The sequence below is a fragment of the Entelurus aequoreus genome, linkage group LG20 (genome assembly GCF_033978785.1).
Source record: "Entelurus aequoreus isolate RoL-2023_Sb linkage group LG20, RoL_Eaeq_v1.1, whole genome shotgun sequence".
Classification (NCBI taxonomy): Eukaryota; Metazoa; Chordata; class Actinopteri; order Syngnathiformes; family Syngnathidae; genus Entelurus; species Entelurus aequoreus.
This window is the reverse complement of record NC_084750.1, coordinates 28,475,232-28,501,761: the sequence shown is the minus strand read 5'-3', so window position 1 is coordinate 28,501,761 and position 26,530 is coordinate 28,475,232. Positions and strand designations below refer to the sequence as shown.

Genomic DNA, 26,530 nt, shown 5'->3' with positions numbered 1-26,530 from the left:
TATAGTATAATTACTTACAGTAAATAACAAACAAAAAACTACATAAATAAATATAATACTGTGGGATCTGAGCCGAGGATTTTGTTGTGGCTTGTGCAGCCCTTTGGACACGTGTGATTAAGGGCTATATATATACATTTTGATTGACTGACTGAGGATACTGTATATCAGTTACAAAAATCTAGTCCTAAAAAGGTGACAGGCAGCTAAACAATAATATAAATACATTTTGATTGACTGACTGAGGATACTGTATATCAGTTACAAAAATCTAGTCCTAAAAAGGTGACAGGCAGCTAAACAATAATTTCCTACAAGATAAGACTGATAAGATACAAATAAAGATAAGATGTTTTACAATGTGTGAATGATAACATGTATCCTATTTTGTAATGTGTCTGTTTTTTGAAAGTTTTTTCCATGTAATCCCACATTAAAAGTAATTTAAAGCTCTAAAACGCCGTAAAACTAGACATTCTTTGCTCTGTATCTTATCAGGCTCCCTGCAGCTTTTTCAAATGTATCAGCAGCAACACGTCGCACACATCGATTTTAGGGCTTGTATGGCTTACATCGTTCTGTTGAAGTCCAGAGTACAGGGAAAAGGGTCATAGTGGCATGACAAATGTCACCAGGAGAGATTATATTTGCAAATGTTGACATCTTAGCTGCCGTTGATTTAATTTTCATACTTTGTACAATACACTAAGACGTTACCAAAGCCACATTAAAATGACCTCTGCTTCCTGCAGGGTAAAAATGTCAAATATTGAGATTAATAAAGTAGTTTCAAAAGAGAAAGCTTATACTGATGAAATAGTTGCACACAACATGCTTTACCGCATAGTTGTTATTGTGTATTTGCACTGTGTTAACCTTACTAGAACTTTCCTACTACTTCCAAAACCAATTATTTGTTGTTTACTCGTGAGCAGGACTCCACACAAAAAACACAACCTTGTGCACTTTATGTGTCAATGCCAAAAAAATTAACAACAGGTGATATTTAACATTCCAAGGAGCATAATTCATCAAAAAAATCCTTTATTTCTCAGGAATGTGGAACTAGGAGGGATTCTTCTTTGTATTCATGGACTTGTACGCGACCGACCGACACTCGTTTTTCTAATTATTAGTACTCACGTAATAATTATTTTAATTGTTTTGATAATTTTATGTAAATTATTATGTCACTCAACTTTAACTATCAGACTTCGATTATCGTCAATTGAGTTTAATTAAATTAAATTATTATTAGTAGTATTATCAGTAGTAGTAGTAGTGAAACTGTAATAGTAATAGTTGAGAAAAATTGTTATTGGAATTATAATTATTAGCTTTTGACAGAGATCTACACTATGTTCTTATTAGTGGTAAACGTGGTAGTATATTTACAATTTTAATAGGATTTAATATTTTAATAATAATTAATATTAGTAATAGTATTAGCAATACTTGTATTAATTGAGAATTTTTTTTATAATTGTCATTATATTATTTATATTCATTTTAATTCTTATTAGTGGTAGAAGGTTATTACAGTTATTAATAGCACTACATTTATAATTGTTTTTAAAATTAGTGCTATTTATTAGAAATTGTTTTCAAAATATGCAGATTATTTAGTCTTGCAGCTCACTGGGTATAATTGATATTGTATAGTAAACGGTCTGTTTTTGTTATTAATAGTAATAGTTCTACATATTGATAATTGGACACAATATAATCATACTATCATATTAATAGAAGTCGTTGTGTAATCCTAATAATATTTTTTTACTGTCATAAAAATGCTTAATAAATTGTATATAATTACAGAAATATTTTTAGAATATTTAAATTCTATTTGTTTTATTTGTTTATTTTAAATTAGCGCAGCAAAGTCATCGCCCAATTTAATGTCTATAAAGATTTTAGTGTATGTAGGAATAAAAGTGTTTCCTCGTAAACAAACCAATGTTATGACTTTTATGCATGTTGATGCTTCAAGCAGCCAATAATCCAATGTGTGTGCTGTGACAAGCTAGTCAATGATTAATTGTCTTTGAGTTGCTCGGGAGAAATGGGCGGAAGAGCCAGGTGGCAAGGAGATGCTCCAGTGGACGTGGAGCCCGCCGACTTCCTCCCCGAGTTGAAGAAACTTTCTCCAGCCATGTTGAAGTGGAAGCTATTTAGGGTGAGGAACGCTCTGGTGAGAGAATGCATGGCTGAATTCTTGGGGACTTTTGTCTTGCTGGTGAGTCACACAATTTATCTCATCTTCAGCATGATGACCCTCAAGGTTTTGGAGCTTTGACCCGTGCTCGTCATCGCAGCATATCATAACATGCCAATATGCCCCCAGTGGGTGTGTGCAGCATAAGAACAACACCATTGGGCAATTAATAAGTACTTTGAGGCAATGGCATAGCTCTAACCTCTGATCTTGTGCAAAAGCTTAATAGGATAAGATAGACATTTATCTCACAATGGGGAAATACAAAACATCCCCAAAAAATCAAAAGGAAAACAATAAAGAACATAAAATACATTAAAAGAGAACAGAGCTGATGCAACCAGCTGACACTTCAGCGGTGTCCTTTCTACATACAACTACAAAAGTAAAACAACAAAAAAACTAAAATATCACAGAATGATTGAGAATATATCATTCACATGATGATAATGTTTTGTTTTTGTCAAGCTGTTATTTTTTTCGTATGTCTTTGAAAAGCCAAAACATTATTTTCACTATAAAAATATATCTAGCTAAACCAAATACATTTTAGGAGCAATTTTAAATGACTGCATTTTTCATGTGTTTTTTTTTTTTTATCAATTAACCTATTTTAATTGATGTATTAGTAATTACTAACATAAATGTTTTTGTAATCTAAATATAATTTACCCTGCATTTCCTTAAATGGTCAAAGTAAATTGGGGAGCTGTGAAATATTACATCATACATACTGTATAAATATTTGCTATATAGTATATTACATTTGTATGAATAGTATATAAAAAAGTTGTATGCATAATTAGTAGGGGTGTGAATCTTTGGGAACCTAACGATTCGATCCGATTCCGATTCCTGGGGCGGCGATTGGATTCGAACCGATTCTCGCAGTGTATTATTTGGTATAATAATTATAATGAAACTTTTTCAAAACAGGTTACAAAAGCTCCTACTGGGTTCATGGAAATGGTCTTAAAATATTATATTTTTTAAATTATAAAAAAGTGTGTATATATATATATATATATATATATATATATATATATATATATATATATATATATATATATATATATATATATATATATATTACGGATTTTTAAAAATCGGGATGAACAAAAAGCGTAAAATATCTATAAAATATATCGGAATTTTTCAGTATGAACATTATTGTCCATCCCTCAGCCACCAGGGGGCATTCATGTTTATGCATGTTATTTGGGAATGTCTATGATATGCTGTGATTAGCCTTTTTTTCGAGCGATAATACCTTGATTATTCTTTCAGACTTATCAATAGCCCATTGTGCACTTTTACGCAGAGTTTAAAGGTGTTTTTTTGGTAATTTGATTATTTTATGTGCCGTGAAGCTTTTTGGCTGCTCGGCTGCAGCGCAGGTCAAGACCAGCAGGGAGATGAAAGGACAGTTTTTGTCAATTAACATGTCCTTCTCTGTGGGTGTGATGTCAGCGATGTACCTCACAAAAGGCATCACAGGTACTAAACACTTCTACATACAACATATTAACATAAAGCATGCCTATGATAGTGTAAGATCCGACAGCACAATTAAAAATGAAAAACTCATATACATTATCCTTTGTATATCCAACGTGCTTCCGTATAGGTGCCCATCTGAACCCGGCCGTAACCCTCAGTTTCTGTCTGTTGGGCCAGGTGCCATGGAGGAGGCTGCTGCCATACTGGCTCTCACAGCTGCTGGGAGCTTATGTGGCTTCAGGACTGGTCTACCTGGTTTATTATGGTCAGTCTTTTGCTTTTAAATTTGTCTGTTTTAACTTAATGCCAACTTTTTCTATGCCACTAGACCACCTTTTTAATGTTAAGTAAAGTTGTTAGGTTTCGCAAGTACCATCGTCAGTTTAGGCTCAATGACGAGACCTCCTTTCTGGACACTTTGGGTTTACTCACTTCATGTGCACAGTATTGGGATGCCAGTATCTAATATGAATCTGAAAGGAGTTGTATAATGATTTTTAATCTACATTTAAAACCCTTCCTCGTGGTCTACATCAGTGTTTCTTAACCAGTAGAGGGACGCCAAAAAAATCTGTTTCTCAGCTGGGGCGCAGCGGGATCCAGCTGTAATATAATTTTCAGCCACTTGCGGCAGTAATGATAATTTCAAACAAACGGAAGAAGTCTGGAGTTTAAGTCATAGAGAAGTTTTTTTTGCACAAAAATTATGACTAAAGTGGTGATGGTAGGTAGGTCTTTATTGTCATTGCAAGTACCGTATTTTTCGGACTATAAGTCGCAGTTTTTTTCATAGTTTGGCCGGGGGTGCGACTTATACTCAGGAGCGACTTATGTGTGAAATTATTAACACATTACCGTAAAATATAAAATAATATTATTTAGCTCATTCACGTAAAAGACTAGACGTATAAGATTTCATGGGATTTAGCGATTAGGAATGACAGATTGTTTGGTAAACGTATAGCATGTTCTATATGTTATAGTATTTGAATGACTCTTACCATAATATGTTACGTTAACATACCAGGCACGTTCTCAGTTGGTTATTTATGCGTCATATAACGTACACTTATTCAGCCTGTTGTTCACTATTCTTTATTTTAAATTGCCTTTCAAATGTCTATTCTTGGTGTTGGGTTTTATAAAATACATTTCCCCAAAAAATGCGACTTATACTCCAGTGCGACTTATATATGTTTTTTCCCTTCTTTATTATGCATTTTCGGCAGGTGCGACTTATACTCCGGAGCGACTTATACTCCGAAAAATACGGTACAACAAAACTTTGTTTTGAGCACAAACCCGTTCAAGATTAGACAAACAAACAGCGTACAGGGTTGCAGAACAGGAACGCTGATGGGTTGCCACAAGGTGCCCCGTAAAAGATGGGAAAAAGGTAAACGCTGAGGGAGGATGAGTAAAAAACATACAATCTAGACTGGGCTCATAAGGGGGAGTGGGAAAAAAACCTCCATAGCAAAGCACATATACATATTACAACATACATCTCGAGACTTGCAACAGAGGGGAGGGAGTGCGGGCTATGGTGGAAGGCTGCAGCTATTCAGGTGCTGCCCAGCCGTCTAGCTGTATTTCCTTTTGCACTTTAATTTTATTGAAAGTTTAGTTAAGAAACATGTTCATTATTATTAATAAACACATTCTATGTCAATTATTTATGAGTCCCTTACGCAGTGCATCTGGTTAGCACTTACCATATTTTTCGGATTATAGAGCACACCGGTATATAAGCCACACCCACTAAATTTTAGAGGGGAAAAAGTGTGACCATGTATTAGCTGCACCGGACAATAAGCCGCAGATATATACGTTGCAAAATGAGTTATTAACACTAAAAGATTTTGCAAATGTTTATTTACATACCTGCATTGAGCGAACTCGTCTAAAAGATGGCGCCATAGCAAAAACAATAACTCACCTTAGCAGTGTGTTTGCATGTTATTTTTAAATGATTGCACTATGGCCATCAGCAGAGAAAAAAATATGCTGCACTGTTTTATAAGCTGCAGGGGTCAAAACGTAGGAAAAAAGTAGCGGCTTATAGTTCGGAATTCACTGTATTTTTCTAATCAGCCTGGTTTATGTGTTAAATAAATAATATTTGTGACTAACACATGCTTTCATATCACTTCACAAGGTTGCAAACTGAGAGTAGGTTAGATCAGAATCAGAATCACTTTATTAATCCCAGAGGGGAAATTACAATTTTCAGCACAATCCCATTCAAGATCAGACAAACATTACAGGGAGACAGAGCAGGATCAAACATTAAAGGGAGACAGAACAGGATCGCTGACCGGTCTGCCAACTTCCGGTGCCCCTTACAAAAAAGGTGAGATATATAGGTTAAAAATAAACTTTCTCTTTTTCAATGCCTTTAAATGCTATACAGCTACAATTATACAGGTTTTTGTATAATTCTGAGGTCTTTCTCACGATTTTTAAAATGACAATGTACATCATCAATTCAAAAGTATCATCGGCAGTCACTCGTAGTCGAGTATGACTGTCCTCAGAATGGATGGATTCCCATTCGGGAGGACGCCTGCGCGTGACGTCTTTTAGCGTGGGGAGACTGATGCGCCTGCAGCCACCACACGGTCCTTGGCAGAGAGGGGCCTTGATCCAGTGGCATGGATCCATGACGACTGGAGACCACCCTCTGTTGCAGCCTTCATGCGCCTTCAGTGCCGTTGTGACATGCAGTGTCATCCTCCGCCACTTCCACCGTTGAGGTCTTTGAAATGCTATTTAACCCATAGCTGGGACCCTGACAGGTACTACCACCCCGGGTCAGAGTGGACCTGGGAGCAATGATGACTGAGGGGTAACTCCGCCTTCCCCAAAACTCCAGAACTCCCGAACTGAAGCCTCATCACCGGATGCAGTTTTGAGTCATACCCAGGACAAAAGTATATAACATTATAGGTGACCTCTTTATATCTCATCTACAAGTAGTCCGGTTAAGCTAACGCTACATTGCTAACGTATTATCAAGTTTGTCAATCCAGTTATCTATTAATAGTTATATAGCGCGGTGCAGACACACAGACTGTTGAAATGTACAGCAAAATGCTAACAATGTAGGCTAATCCCTAACATAACCACCTGTGCCAGTGTCCTGCCAATCTCAATGGTCAGGGGGATGCACTATGCTAATGTCTCATTACAAATTGTCATATACAGTATCTACAGCTATTGGACTAACCGCTTTACTGCACTGTATGTACTGTACCGTTCTTTGCCATGATTTTTATGGTAATATCTCCACGATTAAAACTAGTTTTGGGTAACTATTTCCCATTGGACCTTAGCCATGCTCTCTCCATATCCGGCTGCGGTCTTGCGGCCCGAGTAATTATTTTGTCACAAAAACACAAACGTTCCATAAGTTCCATAAATTGGAATTTCCGAGTTCCTCGTCGGAATTTCAACTGGAATGCCCCTCAAGGTCGGATTTCTGACTGGGAAAATCGGCACATTCTCACAACCCCCGAGTTCGTTTCAAAGATGGCTGCTCTGGATATGTAAACAATGATATCCACTTCTATGATATCCGTTATTAGCACTTTTGATTAGTTTTTGTTGCAGTAAATCCGCCATATACAATGTATTGTTATACAATTATATATGGTAACGTAACTATTAGGGGTGTGGGAAAAAATCGATTCGAATTCAAAACGCCGTTCTCACGTTGTACGATTCAGTATCGATTCTAATTTTTCAAAAAACGATTTTTTTTAATTTTTTATTTTTTTATTTTGTTTTAATCAATCAATCCAACAAAACAATACACAGCAATACCATAACAATGCAATCCAATTCCAAAACCAAACCCGACACAGCAACACTCAGAACTGCAATAAACAGAGCAATTGAGAGGAGACACAAACACGACACAGAACAATCCAAAAGTAGTGAAAGAAAAAATAATATTATTAACAACAGTATAAATATTAGTAACAATTTCAACATAGCAGTGATTAAAAATCCCTCATTGACATTATCATTAGACATATATAAAAAAATAAAAAATAAAAATGAACAATAGTGTCACAGTGGCTTACACTTGCATCACATCTCATAAGCTTGACAACACACTGTGTCCAATATTTTCACAAAGATAAAATAAGTCATATTTTTGGTTCATTTAATAGTTAAAACAAATTTACATTATTACAATCAGTTGATAAAACATTGTCCTTTACAATTATAAAAGCTTTTTATAAAAATCTACTACTCTGCTTGCATGTCAGCAGACTGGGGTAGATCCTGCTGAAATCCTATGTATTGAATGAATAGAGAATTGTTTTGAATCGGAAAAATATCGTTTTTGAATCGAGAATCGCGTTGAATCGAAAAAAACTATTTTGAATTGAATCATGACTCCAAGAATCGATATTGAATCGAATTGTGGGACACCCAAAGATTCGCAGCCCTAGTAACTATAGTGTAAACTACATTGTTTTTATGTGGTTAATACGCTGTATGTGTGTTTCCTCTTCAACCACCGTGTTTGAAAGTTGCAGAAGGAGTGCATATTTTCACATAAGTTGTTTATATTCAGACAAGGGAAGCAGAAAATATGTTTTCGTTGATATGGCCATCTTGTATTCCGACATCGTACTGGAACGCTCACTACTCGGCTGTGATGTCATTCCCAGCTCCGACTTCCAACCTCCGAGGTAAATGGAACGCAGTATAAGAAGCCATTGAGGTTGGTGTAGTCCAACAATCACAATATTTATTACAAGGACTTAATATTAGCTTGTTGGCACAAGCAGGTCTTTGTAGTTATATTTAAGCATAGCAAACACAAAAGAACACAAATGAATGCGATCTCTTGTCCTTTCGGTAGGGGTGTGAATCTTGGCACCTCGCGATTCAATTTGATTTTGATTTCTGGGGTGATGATTCGATTCAGAATCGATTCTCAATTCAACACGATTCCCGATTCAAACTGGTTCGCGCAATGTATTTTATTTGGTATAATAGTTTTAATGAAACTTTTTCAAAACAGGTTGCAGGTTAGAAAATCTCATTTTGGTTCCATTGAGATGGCCTAAAAGCATCTTCTTAGACTTAGACTAAAACTTCCTTTTATTGTCATTCAAATTTTAACTTTACAGTACAGATAAGAACGAAATTTTGTTGCATTAGCTCGTTGTAGTGCAGGATAAAAGAGCAATAAGGTGCAGATATAAATAAATAGATTACTGTATCCACGTTTATGGATGTTTATATTCCAGCGAGTTAATCCATTTTTGGGGGGAATTGACGCTGCGGAACCTCTTTCTAGAGTCCAGCAGTGAAAACAGTCCTTGGTGGGGTTGGGAGGAGTCTCTGCAGATTTTCTGAGCCCTGGTCAGGCAGCTGCTTTTTGCAATTTCCCGGATACAAATTGATTCTTACAAGAAAAAAAAAAAACTTTTTTTTATTTTTTATTATTTTTTTCTAAATTTAAAACAATTCTGAATCACTTTAGAATCTGAATGAGTAAGAATCGCAATTTCGGATGTGATTAAATTTTTTGTGCATCCCTACTGACCTGTGTTGGTTAATACAACCAATAACAGAACAATTTAGCTAATGGGTCTAACCGTGGACATATTTATTTTTGTTTGGATGAAAAATAAAAATAGTGGACTTGTGCAGAAGTCTCCCAGAAAGCCTCTACCATGCAAGTTTTTACAGTCAATCAAAGCCATGCTTTACAATGCATAGGCATGACAGGTGCACGGGGGATTTAAACCAACACTGTGCACTTTAATGAGACTTTCATGCTGTCACAGATGGTCAGACTGAATTCAAATAATGTGTGACAGGTTACAAAACAGATGCATACAAGGGAATTGTAAGGAGTTTGCTACTCTACTACTACATTCTCAAAGCGACCCATTGGAAGATAAGATAAACCTTTACTAGTTCCACAGTATGGGGAAATGCACGTGTTACACTGCACCAAAGAGCAAAGTGTAAACACCTGATTTATCAGGATAATAGAATTGTCTTGTACAAAGTCATCGATAAGGGTAAGTAATTAAAATTTGCACATATCGTATTATCATCACCAGTTATAGAACATTTAATGTACAGTGTTATGCTTGTCCAGGAGGTGACATGGAAATACGCCACCCAACTTTTGATGATCGCATGCATTTACTATTTCGAATGCAAATAAAAACGTGTGTTCTTTTCTTACAAAAGGATTGTGAATGACAGGCAAAATTCCCCCCAAAAAGTGCAGATCCCCTTTAAGTAAACAAGCTACAGCAACACCTTAGTTAGACTACGAAAAAAATATGTAATTTTCAAAAAGAAGAGGACTTAGAAGGGTGCCTTGAGGAACGCCTCAGTTATCTAAATCACAAGTTTGAACACCAAGTTCTGTATTTGCTGTCAAGGTTAAAATGTCAATAAGAGAGATGTATTCATGTTGTTTATTATTACTATTAACTGTATTTTCTTGATGCTAAGAAATAGCGCCAAAGACGCTATATAATGTAGTCATCCGTCTCGAATAAAGCATGTGGCTTTCATGCACAATAACAACTTAAGCTTTTAGTTTCTGTTATAAAAATCGACAATGAAAATACGGTGGATTGGACCAACAATCACAATATTTATAACTAGGACTTAACATTAGTTTATTGGCACAAGCAGGTCTTTGTAGTTATATTTAAGCATAGCAAACACAAAAGAACACAAATTAATGCAATCTCTTGTCCTTTCTTTACGTTTAGTTCTGCTATCAAACACTGATTATATAGTAGAGAATAAACTCTATTGCATCACAGAAAGTTTCTCAAACAAATCAAATGTTCAAACAAACATTTTATAAAGTGATCGCTGCAGACACAAGCTTGATCTGATTGTATTCCACTAGGACATGAAAGTGATATTTTTAAGAGCCATTTCCTTCGGCACATTTAATTTTTTTTCCTTTTTCGAACCACTTCTTTCGGGACTTTACCAAAGCTCTTTCCTAGCTCTCTATTTGAACGACTGGAACCCCAAAGAACAGAACAGCAATAGGGGATTTTCTGCTTAAGCTCTACGCTCACTCTCACTTGTTTTAATGCTACGCTCAAACTGCTTGACCACCGTGTGAAATAAGCCGCGACGAAGAAAAACGGATATGACTTCATATTCAACCCAGCTATTGTTCAAAAATCTATCTTTTGTACAAAATGAACAGAATAAAATAAATAACTTAGTTTTTTCAAAATGGAATTATAATTTAGTTTAATGTTTGCCTCGTGTGTACTGAGTGAGGATCGAACCAGGTCCTCTGCAACAAAAAGGCTGTTATTTAAGAAGGTAGGCTAATTTGTATTCGTATTCTCTCAGCTGTGGCAGCTCGGCGTTTATGCCACAAACGTTTATTTCAGCAATAACCACCTCTGAGTGGATCCCAAGGCACCTTGTTATTCGACATGAACATAATTCATATTGTCGTTTGGAGTCCCGACTCTCCACCTGCATCTAACTGCACTGCAAAAAGTCAGTGTTCAAAACAAAGAAAAAACAAAACAAAAATTAGGGGTATTTATTTTACTTGAACTAAGGAAAATTATCTGCCAATAGAACAAGAAAATTTGGCTTGTCAAGACTTTCCAAAACAAGTAAAATTGGCTAACCTCAATGAACCCTAAAATACCTTTAAAATAAGTATATTCTCACTAATAAAAAGTGCACTTTTCTTGATAGAAAATAAAATATGAGACCTTTTTTCTCAATATGTTGAAAAAACTTCTTATATTAAGTAAATGCTCGTGCCATTATCTTGACATAATGATATGCGCCCGGCATTACATTTCTTGAAACCAGCAAACTTACACTAAAAACGATTTTATTTTTCTTAATGGAAAGGCAACAAGGCTTGTTACTCTCGGGGTCTATGAGCCGCTCAGGCAAATCATATTGTCGAAAAATGCATTTTCCCATCGATAACATGACATCATCGCGCCAAGTGCGTACTCTTTCAGTCAATTAGTGCGTGAGGAATATATATATATATATGTATACATATATATGTATATATATATATATATATATATATATATATATATATATATATATATATATATATATATATATATATATATATATATATATATATATATATATATATATATATATATATACAGCCTGGCCCCCAGCCAAATTTTTCTTAATTGTAATTTTGAATAATTTACCTGAATGGGCATGAACTATTTCTGTTCAAAATAGTTTCAAATGTCACATGTTAAATGTCCAAATATTAACTGTCCGTTTACTGTACTGTGCCGACTGTACTACTATATGAGTTTGTATTTTCTCTTGTTTCATTGAAAATAAAACAGCAAAGTCCATTTGGCTGTCATCTGTTTTAATTATGAGACACAATTGTGTCAAAGTCATGATTTTTTTGTTCATGCTTGAAATAAGAAATTATTACTTTGTAAAAGCAGTTTTATACTTGTGAGTGTTGATGACACATCTTTACAACAGTTGATGTTCTAGTTTCAAGCAGGTTTTACTCAATATAGGTCATATAATCTCAGCAACAAGCTGTAATATCTTACTGAGATAATTTAGGACCAAAACACTTAAAACAAGTACAACACTCTTTAACCTAAAATCTGCTTAGTGAGAAGAATTATCTTATCAGACAGAAAATAAGCAAATATCACCCTTATTTGAGATATTTAATCTTACTTAGATTTCAGTTTTTGCAGTGTGCTGATTGTCAGTCATTGTCACTTTGGCAAGAAATGACAAAGTCAGAGAGCCAATCAACAAGATTTTAAAGGGACAGGCCCAGGTCTGAGCCGGACGTTTTCCGCTTGGCGCTTGTGTTTGACTCGCCTCCATTCAATAGCGTAACATTATTTTAAGTGCAGTACGTGGACCTGTCGTTAACAACTATTTTGCCTATTTTAACATTTCCAATAACAAAGGGGGGCAAATTAACTCGGGTTTTCATTAGTATATATTTTAGTTTTCCTGCTTTTTATCTGAATATCTGTATTTGCTGCTTGTTTTTCTTTCTTAGACGCCATCATGGATTTTAGTGGAGGAGTACTGACTGTGTATGGCGTAAATGAGACAGCGTCAATATTTGCCACGTATCCCTCTGAGTTTCTCACTTTGGGCAGGAGTTTCCTGGACCAGGTCAGTTGGTATGTTTTCAATACAAGAAATCATATTGACAGCAGATTTCCAACACGTGTGTTACACAGGTAGTGGGCACCGGCATGCTGATGCTATGCATCCTGGGTCTGGATGAGAAGAGGAACACTCCCGCTCCCAACCAGCTGATTCCTGCTATTGTGGCAGTGATCGTCTTGGGCATCTCCATGTCCATGTCGGGCAACTGTGGGGCAGCCATAAATCCCGCTCGCGATCTAGGACCTCGACTTTTTACTCTGACTGCAGGCTGGGGCTCTGAAGTGTTCACGTAAGCCTTTTCTCATTGACTTCAGTTACGGTGGTTGTTGTGTGTACCTAATTTTTCTGGTCAGCACTCAACATTACCAAAGGTCCTCTATATAAGGGGTCCTCAACCTTTTTTCGACCAGGGACCGGTTTAATGTATGCACTTATTTTCACAAACCGGCTTGCCACGTATGGCAGAAAAAAATAAGAAGAAATAAACTCACTATAACGCTGAAGTAGTGGGAGCCCTGGGCGTGTTTCTTTGCAAAGAGATGGTTCCTGGCACGTTGATGGCATACCAGTGTTTCTTAACCATAGACCCGGACTCGCGCCCCTTAGATCATAATATATCTGTTTTTCAGCTGTAGTCCGTATATGCCGCAGCAGTACTTAGTTGTAATACACTTTTCCACCACTTGTGGCAGTAATGACAATATAAAACAAACAGAAGAAGTCTGGCGCTAATGTCAGAGAAATTTCGATAAGCGCAAACATTAAGACTAAAGTGGTGAAGCTGTATTTTAATTTGCAATTACATTTTTATTAACAGTTTAGTTAAGTAACATTTATAATCAATTGAGCTTATTTATTTTAGCACAACATAATACATATTGTATGTAAATGTATTGTTTATTTGATTAGTACTTCTTCTAATCAGCCTGACCTTAGCTTAAGGTTTATTTGTTAAATTAATAATAATCTTTGTTATTGGCACATGCTTTTATATCAATTGACAAGGTAGTAAACTGTATGTAGGGTAGATATCATTTTTGAATATGATCCAAATCAAGAGTAAGATTACTCCAGCAGTGTTAATATTGGCCCACCTGTAGCGGAAAAGTTGGGCACAAACGTCAAAACGGTTAAGAACCCCTGCTATATACAAACCCCAAAACCAGTGAAGTTGGCACGTTGTGTAAATGGTAAAAAAAACAGAATACAATAACAATGACAAATCATTTTCAACCTATATTCACTTGTATAGACTGCAACATTTGAACTGGAAAACTTTATTTTTTGCAAATATTAGCCCGATTGTAGCTGAGATAGGCTACAGCGCCCCCCGCAACCCCGAAGGGAATAAGCGGTAGAAAATGGATGGATGGATTAGCTCATTTGGAATTTGATACCTGCAACATGTTTCAAAAAGCTGGCACAAGTGGCAAAAAGACTGAGGAAGTTGAGGAATGCTCATCAAACACTTGGAACATCCCACAGGTAAACAGGCTAATTGGGAACAGGTGGGTGCTAAGATTGGGTATAAAAGCAGCTTCCATGAAATGCTCAGTCATTCACAAACAAGGATGGGGCGAAGGTCACCACTTTGTCAACAAATGCCTGAGCAAATTGTCCAACAGTTTAAAAACAACATTTCTCAACAAGCTATTGCAAGGAATTTAGGGATTTCATTATCTAAGGTCTGTAATATCATCAAAAGGAACCACTGCACATAACATTGAATGCCTGTGACTTTGCATCAAAAACAGACATAAGTGTGTAAAGGACATTACCACATGGGCTCAGGAACACTTCAGAAAACCACTCTTAGTAACTACAGTTTGTTGCTACATCTGTAAGTGCAAGTTAAAACTCTACCATGGAAAGCCAAAGCCATTTATCAATGACACCCAGAAATGCCGCCGGCTTTGCTGGGCCCGAGCTCATCTAAGATAGACTGATGCAAAGTGGAAAAGTGTTCTGTGGTCTGACGAGTCCACATTTCAAATTGTTTTTGGAAACTGGACGTCTTGTCCTCCGTCCGGACCAAAGAACAAAATAACAATCCGGATTGTTATAGGCGCAAAGTTCAAAAGCCAGCATCTGTGATGGTATGGGGGTGTATTAGTGCCCAAGGCACATCTGTGAAGGCACCATTAATGCTGAAAGGTACATACAGGTTTTGGAGCAACATATTTTGCCATCTAGGCAACGTCTTTTTCATGGACGCCCCTGCTTATTTCCGCAAGACAATGCCCAGCCACGTGTTACAACAGCGTGGCTTCATAGTAAAAGAGTGCAGGTACTAGACTGGCCTGCCTGTAGTCCAGACCTGTCTCCCATTAATAATGTGTGGCGAATTATGAAGCGTAAAATACGACAACGGAGACCCCGGACTGTTGAACAAGCAAGAATGGGAAATAATTACACCTAAAAATCTTCAAAAATTGGTCTCCTCAGTTCCCAAACGTTTACTGAGTGTTGTAAAAAGGAAAGGCCATGTAACACAGTGGTAAAAATGCCCCTGTGCCAACTTTTTTGCAATGTGTCGCTGCCATTAAATTCTAAGTTAATGATTATTTGCAAAACAAAATGAAGTTTCTCAGTTTGAACATTAAATATCTTGTATTTGCAGTGTATTCAATTGAATATAAGTTGAAAAGGATTTGCAAATCATTGTATTCTGTTTTTATTTACGAATTACACAACGTGCCACTTCACTGGTTTTGGACAATGATCCTGCTGGGAACTGAAGACGGAAATGAGCTTTTAGCTCCAATTTGGCACCTAAACATTTTACAAGCTCTTGGTGTGTTTACTGGGACATGCGAAATTTATGTCGGAGAAAATGCGGTAGTTTATAAATTACTTGTTTCTGTGCGGCCCGATAGCAAATGCGTCACAGACTGGTACAGGTTGAGGACCACTGCTCTATACAACAGCACCAATCTGCTGTTTTTAAGGACCTCGGGGGAAAACACAAGTCAAAGATCCTCTATTAAAGGCCTACTGAAACCCACTACTACCGACCACGCAGTCTGATAGTTTATATATCAATGATGAAATCTTAACATTGCAACACATGCCAATACGGCCGGGTTAACTTATAAAGTGCAATTTTAAATTTCCCGCCACACTTCCGGTTGAAAACGTCTATGTATGATGACGTATGCGCGTGACGTCAATCGTTGAAACGGAAGTATTCGGACCCCATTGAATCCAATACAAAAAGCTCTGTTTTCATCTCAAAATTCCACAGTATTCTGGACATCTGTGTTGGTGAATCTTTTGCAATTTGTTTAATGAACAATGAAGACTGCAAAGAAGAAAGTTGTAGGTGGGATCGGTGTATTAGCGGCTGGCTGCAGCAACACAAAGGAGGACTTTGAGATGGATAGCAGACGTGCTAGCCGCTGACCTCACCTTGACTTCCTCCGTCTTCGGGCCGCCGACCGCATCTATGATCGGGTGAAGTCCTTCGTCCGCTCCGTCGAGGAACGCAGGTGAGCACGGGTGTTGATGAGCAGATGAGGGCTGGCGTAGGTGAATAGGTAATGTTTTTAGCATAGCTCTGTGAGGTCCCGTTGCTAAGTTAGCTTCAATGGCGTCGTTAGCAACAGCATTGTTAAGCTTCGCCAGCCTGGAAAGCATTAACCGTGTAGTTACATGTCCATGGTTTAATAGTATTGTTGATTTTCGGTCTATCCTTCCAGTCAGGGGTTTATTTCTTTTGTTTCTATCTGCATTTAAGCCCGATGCTATCACATTAGCTCCGTAGCTAAAGAGCTTCGCCGATGTATTGTTGTGGAGTTAAAAGTCACTGTGAATGTCCATTCCGCGTTCTCGACTCTCATTTTCAAGAGGATATAGTATCCGAGGTGGTTTAAAATACAAATCCGTGATCCACAATAGAAAAAGGAGGAAGTGTGGAATCCAATGAACCCTTGTACCTAAGTTACGGTCAGAGCGAAAAAAGATACGTCCTGCACTGCACTCTAGTCCTTCACTCTCACATTCCTCATCCACAAATCTTTCATCCTCGCTCAAATTAATGGGGTAATCGTCGCTTTCTTGGTCCGAATCGCTCTCGATGCATTGTAAACAACGGGGAAATGTGAGGAGCCTTTCAACCTGTGACGTCACGCTACTTCCGGTACAGGCAAGGCTTTTTTTATCAGCGACCAAAAGTTGCGAACTTTATCGTCGATTTTCTCTACTAAATCCTTTCAGCAAAAATATGGCAATATCGCGAAATGATCAAGTATGACACATAGAATGGATCTGCTATCCCCGTTTAAATAAAAAAAAAAAAATTTCAGTAGGCCTTCAATGTAAAAAAAAAAAAAAAAAAAAAAAAGTGAGTCCAAAGATCAATTAAATGACAGGAGCACTGCTGGTTTCAAAGGACCTACTGTTGTGGTCAACACTCAACATGTTCATTGCTTAAGGCTGCTGTGAAGTGCTTTGACCTTCCACCCCCTCCCACAAGTAATACAGGAAGTTATCTGAGAGGTTATCATGTGACAACAGTTCAGTCAGGATCAAAGTCTTGTAAGAACATATGGCCATGATGATTTGCTGTTTGACACATTTCATCAGTACAGTTAGTAGTACCTCAATTTACCAGATTAATTGGTTCCCTGACAGAGCGCTTATCTCCAAACACTTGTATCTTAAATCAGTGTCGCCCAGCCATCTTCTTCCGCTTATCAGAGGTCGGGTCGCGGGGGCAGCAGCCTAAGCAGGGAAGCCCAGACTTTCCTCTCCCCAGCCACTTCGTCTTCCCGGGGGATCCCGAGGCGTTCCCAGGCCAGCCGGGATTTAATCGGTGCTTGCCCCCCACCACCCAAAACAGCACAATTTTAACATGTATCATCCCTTTGAAAAGAAAAACACGTGTGTGAATAAGAAATATTGTCAATACAATACAATGTTTGACAAACAACTACAGTAGTTGTATGAAGTAATGCAATAACAATGTATTTATTTTGGAGAGCGGACTTTCACATCATCTCCAGCTGCTTCTCCGTCAAACCCACCATCAGCTGCTATTTCATATTTTCGTGGATGAATATCTGCCGTTTAGACTCATTCTGCTTCAGTATGGTGCAGACTAGCGCTGAAACCTCGCCCCAAAACTGCTTTATGAGGATTTGTTTGTTTTTTAAAATCAGTTAACATCATCCACTTCTTCTTTGCACGGTCCTTCAAACTCACTTCTTTCCCATGCTTGGAAAAGGATAGCTAATGCTAACAAGTAAGACAGGATATTTTTAAACGATTTTACAGGGTTTACTGTGACATTTACTACACTCACTCATGGCGAGGACCCTCGCTTGTCATTTTTGCTTGCAACTTAAACAATTAGCTGAGAGACAGATCTTTCTTCGTGGAGTTTGCATGTTCTCCCCGTGACTGCGCAGGTTCCCTCCGGGTACTCCGGCTTCCTCCCACCTCCAAAGACATGCACCTGGGGATAGGTTGATTGGCAACACTAAATTGGCCCTAGTGTGTGAATGTGAGTGTGAATGTTGTCTGTCTATCTGTGTTGGCCCTGCGATGAGGTGGCGACTTGTCCAGGGTGTACCCCGCCTTTCGCCCGATTGTAGCTGAGATAGGCTCCAGCGCCCCCCGCGACCTCGAAGGGAATAAGCGGTAGAAAATGGATGGATGGATGGACAGCTCTTATCTCAAAACACTCATAAATCGGGGCACTCTTAAGTTGAAGTGCCACTGTTTCGAAAGGACCTTTAAAAAATGTACATCTAAAAAAAAAATGCTATAGTACAGGACAAGTGTGCTGTTTTTCAGGGCCAACTCCAAAAAAGGTTAGTCAAAGATCTTAATATGCCAAAAGAGCTCTACTGATTTTAAGGACATACTGCAAAACACAAATCAAAGATCCTCTATTGTTTTTTTGGGAATTAAAGCAAAAAAGCATGTCAAATATAATCTGAATGACAGAAGCATGTTTTTTTAAGACCCTACTGCAAAAACACAACTCCAAGATCATCTGTACTGTACTGCAGGACAGCTCTGCTGTTTTTAAAGAATTTCTGCAAAAAAAGTTAGTCAAAGATCCTCTAGATATGACAGAAGAGCTCTTCTGTTTTTTACGACCTGATGCAAAAATATTAACCAAAGATCCTCTATTTAACAGCACTGCTCTGCTGTTTTTTAAGAACTGCTGCAAAAACAGGACTCAAAGATCATCCATATATGACAGGTGAAATCTACAGTTTATTTTTTAGACAAACTGCAAAAATATTAAAAAAGATCCACTATACAACAGCAACACGAGTCAAAGATCCTCTATATTCCACGACCGCTCCGCTGTTTTTAGGGAATCAATGCAAAAAAAGCAAGTCAAAGATCATTAAAAACAGAAGCACTCTGTTGTTTTTTAAGGACCTACTGCAAAAACAGGACTCAAAGATCTCCTATATTACAGGACCGCTCTGCTTTTTTTAAAGACTTGCTGCAAAAAAAGTTAGTCAAAGATCCTCTCAATGACAGAAGAGCTCTTCTGTTTTTTACGACCTGCTACAAAAATATTAACCAAAGATCCTCTGTTTAACAGCACTGCTCTGCTGTTTTTTAAGCACCTACTGCAAAAACAGGACTCAAAGAGCATCCATATTCGACAGGAGAGTTCTACAGTTTTTTTTTTTCAGAAAAACTTCAAAAATATTAAAAAAGATCCACTATACAACAGCAACACGAGTCAAATATCCTCTATATTCCACGACCGCTCTGCTGTTTTTAGGGAATCAATGCAAAAAAAGCAAGTCAAAGAGCATTAAAATCTTGTTTTTTAAGGACCTACTGCAAAAACAGGACTCAAAGATATCCTATATTACAGGACCGCTCTGCTGTTTTTAAAGAATTTCTGCAAAAAAAGTTAGTCAAAGATCCTCTAGATATGACAGAAGAGCTCTTCTGTTTTTTACGACCTGATGCAAAAATATTAACCAAAGATCCTCTATTTAACAGCACTGCTCTGCTGTTTTTTAAGAACTGCTGCAAAAACAGGACTCAAAGATCATCCATATATGACAGGTGAAATCTACAGTTTATTTTTTAGACAAACTGCAAAAATATTAAAAAAGATCCTCTATACAACAGCAACACGAGTCAAAGATCCTCTATATTCCACGACCGCTCCGCTGTTTTTAGGGAATCAATGCAAAAAAAGCAAGTCAAAGATCATTAAAAACAGAAGCACTCTGTTGTTTTTTAAGGACCTACTGCAAAAACAGGACTCAAAGATCTCCTATATTACAGGACCGCTCTGCTTTTTTTAAAGACTTGCTGCAAAAAAAGTTAGTCAAAGATCCTCTCAATGACAGAAGAGCTCTTCTGTTTTTTACGACCTGCTACAAAAATATTAACCAAAGATCCTCTGTTTAACAGCACTGCTCTGCTGTTTTTTAAGCACCTACTGCAAAAACAGGACTCAAAGATCATCCATATTCGACAGGAGAGTTCTACAGTTTTTTTTTTCAGAAAAACTCCAAAAATATTAAAAAAGATCCACTATACAACAGCAACACGAGTCAAATATCCTCTATATTCCACGACCGCTCTGCTGTTTTTAGGGAATCAATGCAAAAAAAGCAAGTCAAAGAGCATTAAAATCTTGTTTTTTAAAGACCTACTGCAAAAACAGGACTCAAAGATCTCCTATATTACAGGACCGCTCTGCTGTTTTTAAAGACTTGCTGCAAAAAAAGTTAGTCAAAGATCCTCTAGATATGACAGAAGAGCTCTTCTGTTTTTTACGACCTGACGCAAAAATATTAACCAAAGATCCTCTATTTAACAGCGCTGCTAAGCTGTTTTTTAAGGACCTACTGCAAAAACAGGACTCAAAGATCATCCATATACGACAGGAGAGTTCTACAGTTTATTTTTCAGAAAAACTTCAAAAATATTAAAAAAGATCCACTATACAACAGCAACACAAGTCAAATATCCTCTATATTCCACGACCGCTCTGCTGTTTTTAGGGAATTAATGCAAAAAAGCAAGTCAAAGAGCATTACAAACTGTTGTTTTTTAAGGACCCACTGCAAAAACAGGACTCAAAGATCTCCTATATTACAGGATCGCTCTGCTGTTTTTAAAGACTTGCTGCAAAAAAAAAATAGTCAAAGATCCTCTCAATGACAGAAGAGCTCTTCTGTTTTTTACGACCTACCGCAAAAATATTAACCAAAGATCATCTATTTAACAGCACTGCTCTGCTGCTTTTTAAGCACCTACTGCAAAAACAGGACTCAAAGATCATCCATATACGACAGGAGAGTTCTACAGTTTATTTTTCAGAAAAACTTCAAAAATATTAAAAAAGATCCACTATACAACAGCAACACGAGTCAAATATCCTCTATATTCCACGACCGCTCTGCTGTTTTTAGGGAATTAATGCAAAAAAAGCAAGTCGAAGATCAATAAAAACAGAAGCACTCTGTTGTTTTTTAAGGACCTACTGCAAAAACAGGACTCAAAGATCTCCTATATTACAGGACCACTCTGCTGTTTTTAAAGACTTACTGCAAAAAAAGTTAGTCAAAAGTCCTCTATATGACAGGAGGGCTCTAAAGTTTTTTTTAAAGACCTACTGCAAAAATATTAATCCAAAGATCTTCTATATTACGGGACCGCTCTGCTGTTTTTAAGAATTTTGTGACGATCTGTCACATCTCGTGTCATGTGTTTGTCATGTTCCCTTAGTTTTGTGTTTATTTCTTGGTCAGCGCTCTTATTTTAGTTCCACTTCCCGTATGTTTCCTTGAGCGCTCGTTTTCTCACCTGTCCCTGATTAGCAGCCTGGCACACCTGGTTGCAGTTGCCAAACCGGCAGCTATTTATGGCTGCCTCGCCCTCCATGAATGTAAGGAATAATTCTGGTTTTGCTCACCGACCTCGAAGCAATTTTATTTGGTAAATGGTGTAATGATAAATGTGACCAGTAGATGGCAGTCTAACATAAGAGATATGTGTAGACTGCACTATGATGGCAATATGACTCAAGTAAACAACACCAACATTTTATTTGTTCCATTGAAAATATAGAACATTACACACGGCGCTCAAAAATCTATCAACATGTTTTAGTACGACTTTGGTAAGCTATGGAGCCGCACCGCTTGATGGATTGTACTGTGCTTCAACATACGAGTATTATGGTGTGTGTATAAGGTAAGACATATTATGCAAAAGCAACTTTTCTTACCTTCTGGTACCTGCTGATCTGTATTCGGGATCTGCATAAATCCTAAAAAATTACACGCGTCCGCCTTTGTAGTCCGTGCCGACACCGTAGTCGATAAGCTTCTTCTTTTTCACTATCTTCTTGTTATGGGACATTCATCCTCCGCTGTTGCCATTTCCAATATAAAGTAGTGTAAAGTTCTTACTTATATCTGTCAGTAAACTCACCATGAAAGTGCTAAAACATACCGGTGTAGTGAGTTTACATTATTCACCCAATGAACTTTAGTTATTAGAGAGTATCTATGCAACATTTTGACCAAATAACCACCTTTGATTGGCAACACTAAATTGGCCCTAGTGTGTGAATGTGAGTGTGAATGTTGTCTGTCTATCTGTGTTGGCCCTGCGATGAGGTGGCGACTTGTCCAGGGTGTACCCCGCCTTCCGCCCGATTGTAGCTGAGATAGGCTCCAGCGCCCCCCGCAACCCCGAAGGGAATAAGCGGTAGAAAATGGTGAATGACATGCTATGTAGACCACAAAGGAGTGTTTTCAGTTTAGAAAACATATATATATATATATGACTCCTTTAATGTGCCCTATAACCTGGTGCGCCTTATATATGAAAAAAGATCGAAAATAGACCATTCATCGGTAGTGCGCCTTATAATCCGGTGCGCCTTATGCGCTGGAGTTTTTTATGAATCATCAGCAATAATATGTGTTGACCTGACCTGCTGGTTCAATCTGAAAATGCTTCATAGGCATGTTCAAAATGTGGCTAAGCTGAATAGTCATGTTTAACCACTCATTGAAATCATGTGGAATTGCAAGTTTTACACCATATTAGTGTTGTCCCAATACCAATATTTTGGTACCGGTGGCAAAATGTAGTTCGATACTTTTCGATACTTTTCTAGTTAAAGGGGACCACAAAACATTGCATTATTGGCTTTATTTTAACAAAAAAATCTGAGGGTACATTAAACATGTTTTTTATTGCAAGTTTGTCCTTAAATAAAATAGTGAACATACAAGACAACTTGTCTTTTATTAGTAAGTAAACAAACAAAGGCTCCTAATTTAATCTGCTGACATATGCAGTAACATATTGTGTCATTTTCCATTCTATTATTTTGTCAAAAAAATTAAGGACAAGTGATAGAAACTTAATTATTAATCTACTTGTTCATTTACTGTTAATATCTGCTTACTTTCTCTTTTAACATGTTCTATCCACACTTTGGTTAAAATGTAATAATCACTTATTCTTCTGTTGTTGGGATGCTTTACATTAGTTTTGGATAATACCACAAATGTGGGTATCAATCCGATCCCAAGTTGTTACAGGATCATACACTGGTCATATTCAAAGTCCTCATGTGTCCAGAGACGTATTTCCTCAGTTTATAAACATAATATACATTTTACAAAAAGAGGCGGTATAGTACCAAATGCGACTCATTGGTATCGCGGTACTTCACTGGCTCCCTGTGCGTTACAGAATGAACTTTAAACTCCTTTTATTTGTTTTTAAATGTCTAAACAACCTCGCGCCTACATATCTCTCCGACCTCCTTCAGCCTTACTGCCCCACCCGATCCCTAAGATCAGCCGATCAGCTGCTACTGACGGTCCCTGACACAAGGCTGAAGCTTAGAGGTGACAGAGCTTTCGCCGATGCTGCTCCCAAGCTCTGGAACGACCTACCTCTGAGTGTTAGACAAGCCTCCTCTCTTCCTGTTTTTAAATCTCTCTTAAAACATACTTTTATTCCATGGCTTTTAACACTGAGTGATATCCATCCTGCAATGCCGCCCCATAATACACCTGCTGTGAACCTGTTTTTATGTTTTATTTATTTAATTTATTTTTTATCGTGTTCTGTTTGTGTTGTGTTGTGTTTGCTCTGTACTCTTATTATCTTTTAACCTGCCCATTGTACAGCACTTTGGCTACCCCTGTGGTAAATTTTAAATGTGCTTTATGAATAAAGTTGATTTGATTTGATTTGATAGTATACTTGTATCGGTATACCGTATTTAAAAAAAAAAATCAACTCTTTAATTATAATGACTTTTCCTGATCTGATTGGCTGAAAGGAATCACATGCAGTCCCTATAGTTGTGTGGCTATTTATAGACCAAAATGTGTTTATTATATTTCTATTGTTTACTCTGCAGGTGTTACAACTACTGGTTCTGGGTCCCCATAGTAGCCCCCCTGATCGGTGGTGTTTTAGGTTCTGTTATTTACGTAAGCTTCATCCACTGGCACCTTGCCCCTGACTCTGACACCCACAAAGACGAGGACACGCCCTCCATCGCCAGTGACGTCATCAAGCAGCCTCCCACCAAAGCCCTGATTAGCAATGCGCTAAAGACGGCTTCATTCTGACACTTCCATCCGGGACTTTTTTCCACATTTTATTCTGCAAGCTTCACAGACAGAGTGGATGCAGCTCATCTAATTGTTTTTTTATGTGTATTATTTCTTAATTATGTCTGCTGTCAATCCAAATGGCAGGGTTGTATTTATTTGTATATGCTGCAAAAAGATGAAATAAATGATGTCTCTAACCTGAAAACTTCTAAAGTTAAAATTTATTTTATCTTAAATTATTAAGTAAAAACTAAAATTTTTTTTTTTTTTAATGGAATATTGTATGTCAAGTATTTTCATATAATTTACAAGGGTTATTAAAATTAATTACATTAATACAGTTTTAATAATACAGTTAACATGTATATAAATAAAAAATAGGTAATATCTACAATATATAACACATTTTCTTGTATATTTAATATATTTCTATATAAAATAGTTTCTCACTGTTTCTTCAATCTGGAGACTAGTAAGGTTTTATATAATATTAAATAAAGTATTTTGAAATCATCAAATTTTTAAAAATATTACAATGCAATCAAGAAATGCTTTTTTTTGTGATATGAATATCTTTATTACCCATTTAGGGGTGACTGCAAGTTAAATCATACTTTTTTCTGAAATTAAAAAAAAAAAAAGTGTAATAGGCTACATGGAAATATTAAAATATGCCATGATAAACAATAAATACATGCCATTAATTAAGCTTTTAATTTTTTTTTTTAATCCAAACTGGTAAAAGTATTTCTGACATTAAATAGAAGGTATCTAATGAAATTTGAAAACAACTAAAAACATTTTGTATTTTAATTAGGCTAAAACCTCATGATTGGACTATTAAAATGAAACCATGATTCAAATATACAGCGCATCTGGAAAATATTCACAGCGGTTCACTTTTTTCACATTTTTCTTATGTTACAGCCCTATTCCAAAATGGAATAGGTTAATTTTTGTTTTCAAAATTCTACAGAAAATAATACCCCTAATGACAACATGAACTGTGTTTTTAATTTTTTTTATTTATCTTTTTTTTTCAAATGTTACACCTGGGTCGCATTTTACTGCGTGTATAGTTCTCCCAAGATGCAGCAGGAACTCCGGAGGCAAGGTGAAGGTAAGACGATGATTTATTCACATAAACCATTAAAAAATACATGAATACAAACAAGCGTGCCGATAGCACGGGGAGCTAAGGCGAAACTTAGCACATGAATCAAAAAATAAACATACATAGGCTACACAAACGTAACTTGGTGCTTACAGCAAACAAGACAGCCAGACTAGGGATGATGTTTGATAAGAAATTATCGAGTTTGAGCCAATTATCGATTCCTCTTATCGAACCGATTCCTTATCGATTCTCTTGTCGAATCCAGATAGGTTGTTGTGTATGGAAAAAAACACAATATTTGGTTTAACAAAAGCTCACTTTTATTTTATAAGAAAAAATAATAATAATATAAATAAATAAATATTGACTGTTACCCCCTAAAAAAATACAAAAAAAATAATATTGACTGTTACCCAAAGTATATTAAGTTGGATTTTTCACAAAAACAAATATATACACAAAAACAACCTGTCTCTGTGATCACTATAGGTGTATAAATAATATAGTTTTAAATAAAATCAGTCCCTTGGGCACAAAACTGAAAATAATACAGCTCTCCAAAAAGTGCACTTCTGCTGCTATTGGAACATACTAACTACACACACTATGACACTAACAACACCACAGTCATCAATCAACAATTCTTCCCCCCTTACATGAGAGCGAAGCCTGACAATAATTGCATATTGCCTGTTCTGCCCTCACTATACGTGTTGAGGTTATACAGCTTGGCTGACAGCTAACAAACAATCCATAGCAGATTAATCCATTTAGGCTCTTTATTGTTGTTGATCTTGCTTTGTCTTTTCCTATCTTTTGTCTTACACTGGACTGTTATTATTATTATTTTTTTTAAACTGAAATACACACAATGACAAATGTATAAGCTATGTGATTCAATTAACATACTGAAATGTAATGCACAATATGTAAATATTA

At 36.8% G+C, this 26,530-nt stretch overlaps 1 protein-coding gene across 2 annotated transcripts; it reads left to right on the top strand.

The window, feature by feature from the left end:
• Positions 1-1,818: 1,818 nt before the first annotated feature.
• On the top strand, positions 1,819-24,672 carry aqp10a (aquaporin 10a). 2 transcript variants are annotated; one of them, XM_062029912.1, is made up of 6 exons: positions 1,819-2,176; positions 3,586-3,712; positions 3,843-3,980; positions 12,774-12,892; positions 12,961-13,178; positions 24,276-24,672. In XM_062029912.1, exons 1-6 carry the CDS (start codon positions 2,063-2,065, stop codon positions 24,487-24,489), a joined length of 930 nt encoding a protein of 309 aa, XP_061885896.1. In that variant the 5' UTR covers positions 1,819-2,062; the 3' UTR covers positions 24,490-24,672. The 2 variants fall into 2 exon arrangements, with proteins under 2 accessions (XP_061885896.1, XP_061885895.1); XM_062029911.1 differs by having other exon boundaries at positions 1,827-2,236.
• Positions 24,673-26,530: the final 1,858 nt, after the last annotated feature.

What these genes read in the sequence shown, in the direction of transcription:
- aqp10a (XM_062029911.1), top strand. Translation starts at nt 2,063, where the DNA reads ATGGGCGGAAGAGCCAGGTGGCAAGGAGATGCTCCAGTGGACGTGGAG. An exon ending in TGGGGACTTTTGTCTTGCTG is followed by an intron (nt 2,237 to 3,585) that starts GTGAGTCACACA and finishes TGTGCCGTGAAG; the next exon opens with CTTTTTGGCTGCTCGGCTGC. An exon ending in CCTCACAAAAGGCATCACAG is followed by an intron (nt 3,713 to 3,842) that starts GTACTAAACACT and finishes GCTTCCGTATAG; the next exon opens with GTGCCCATCTGAACCCGGCC.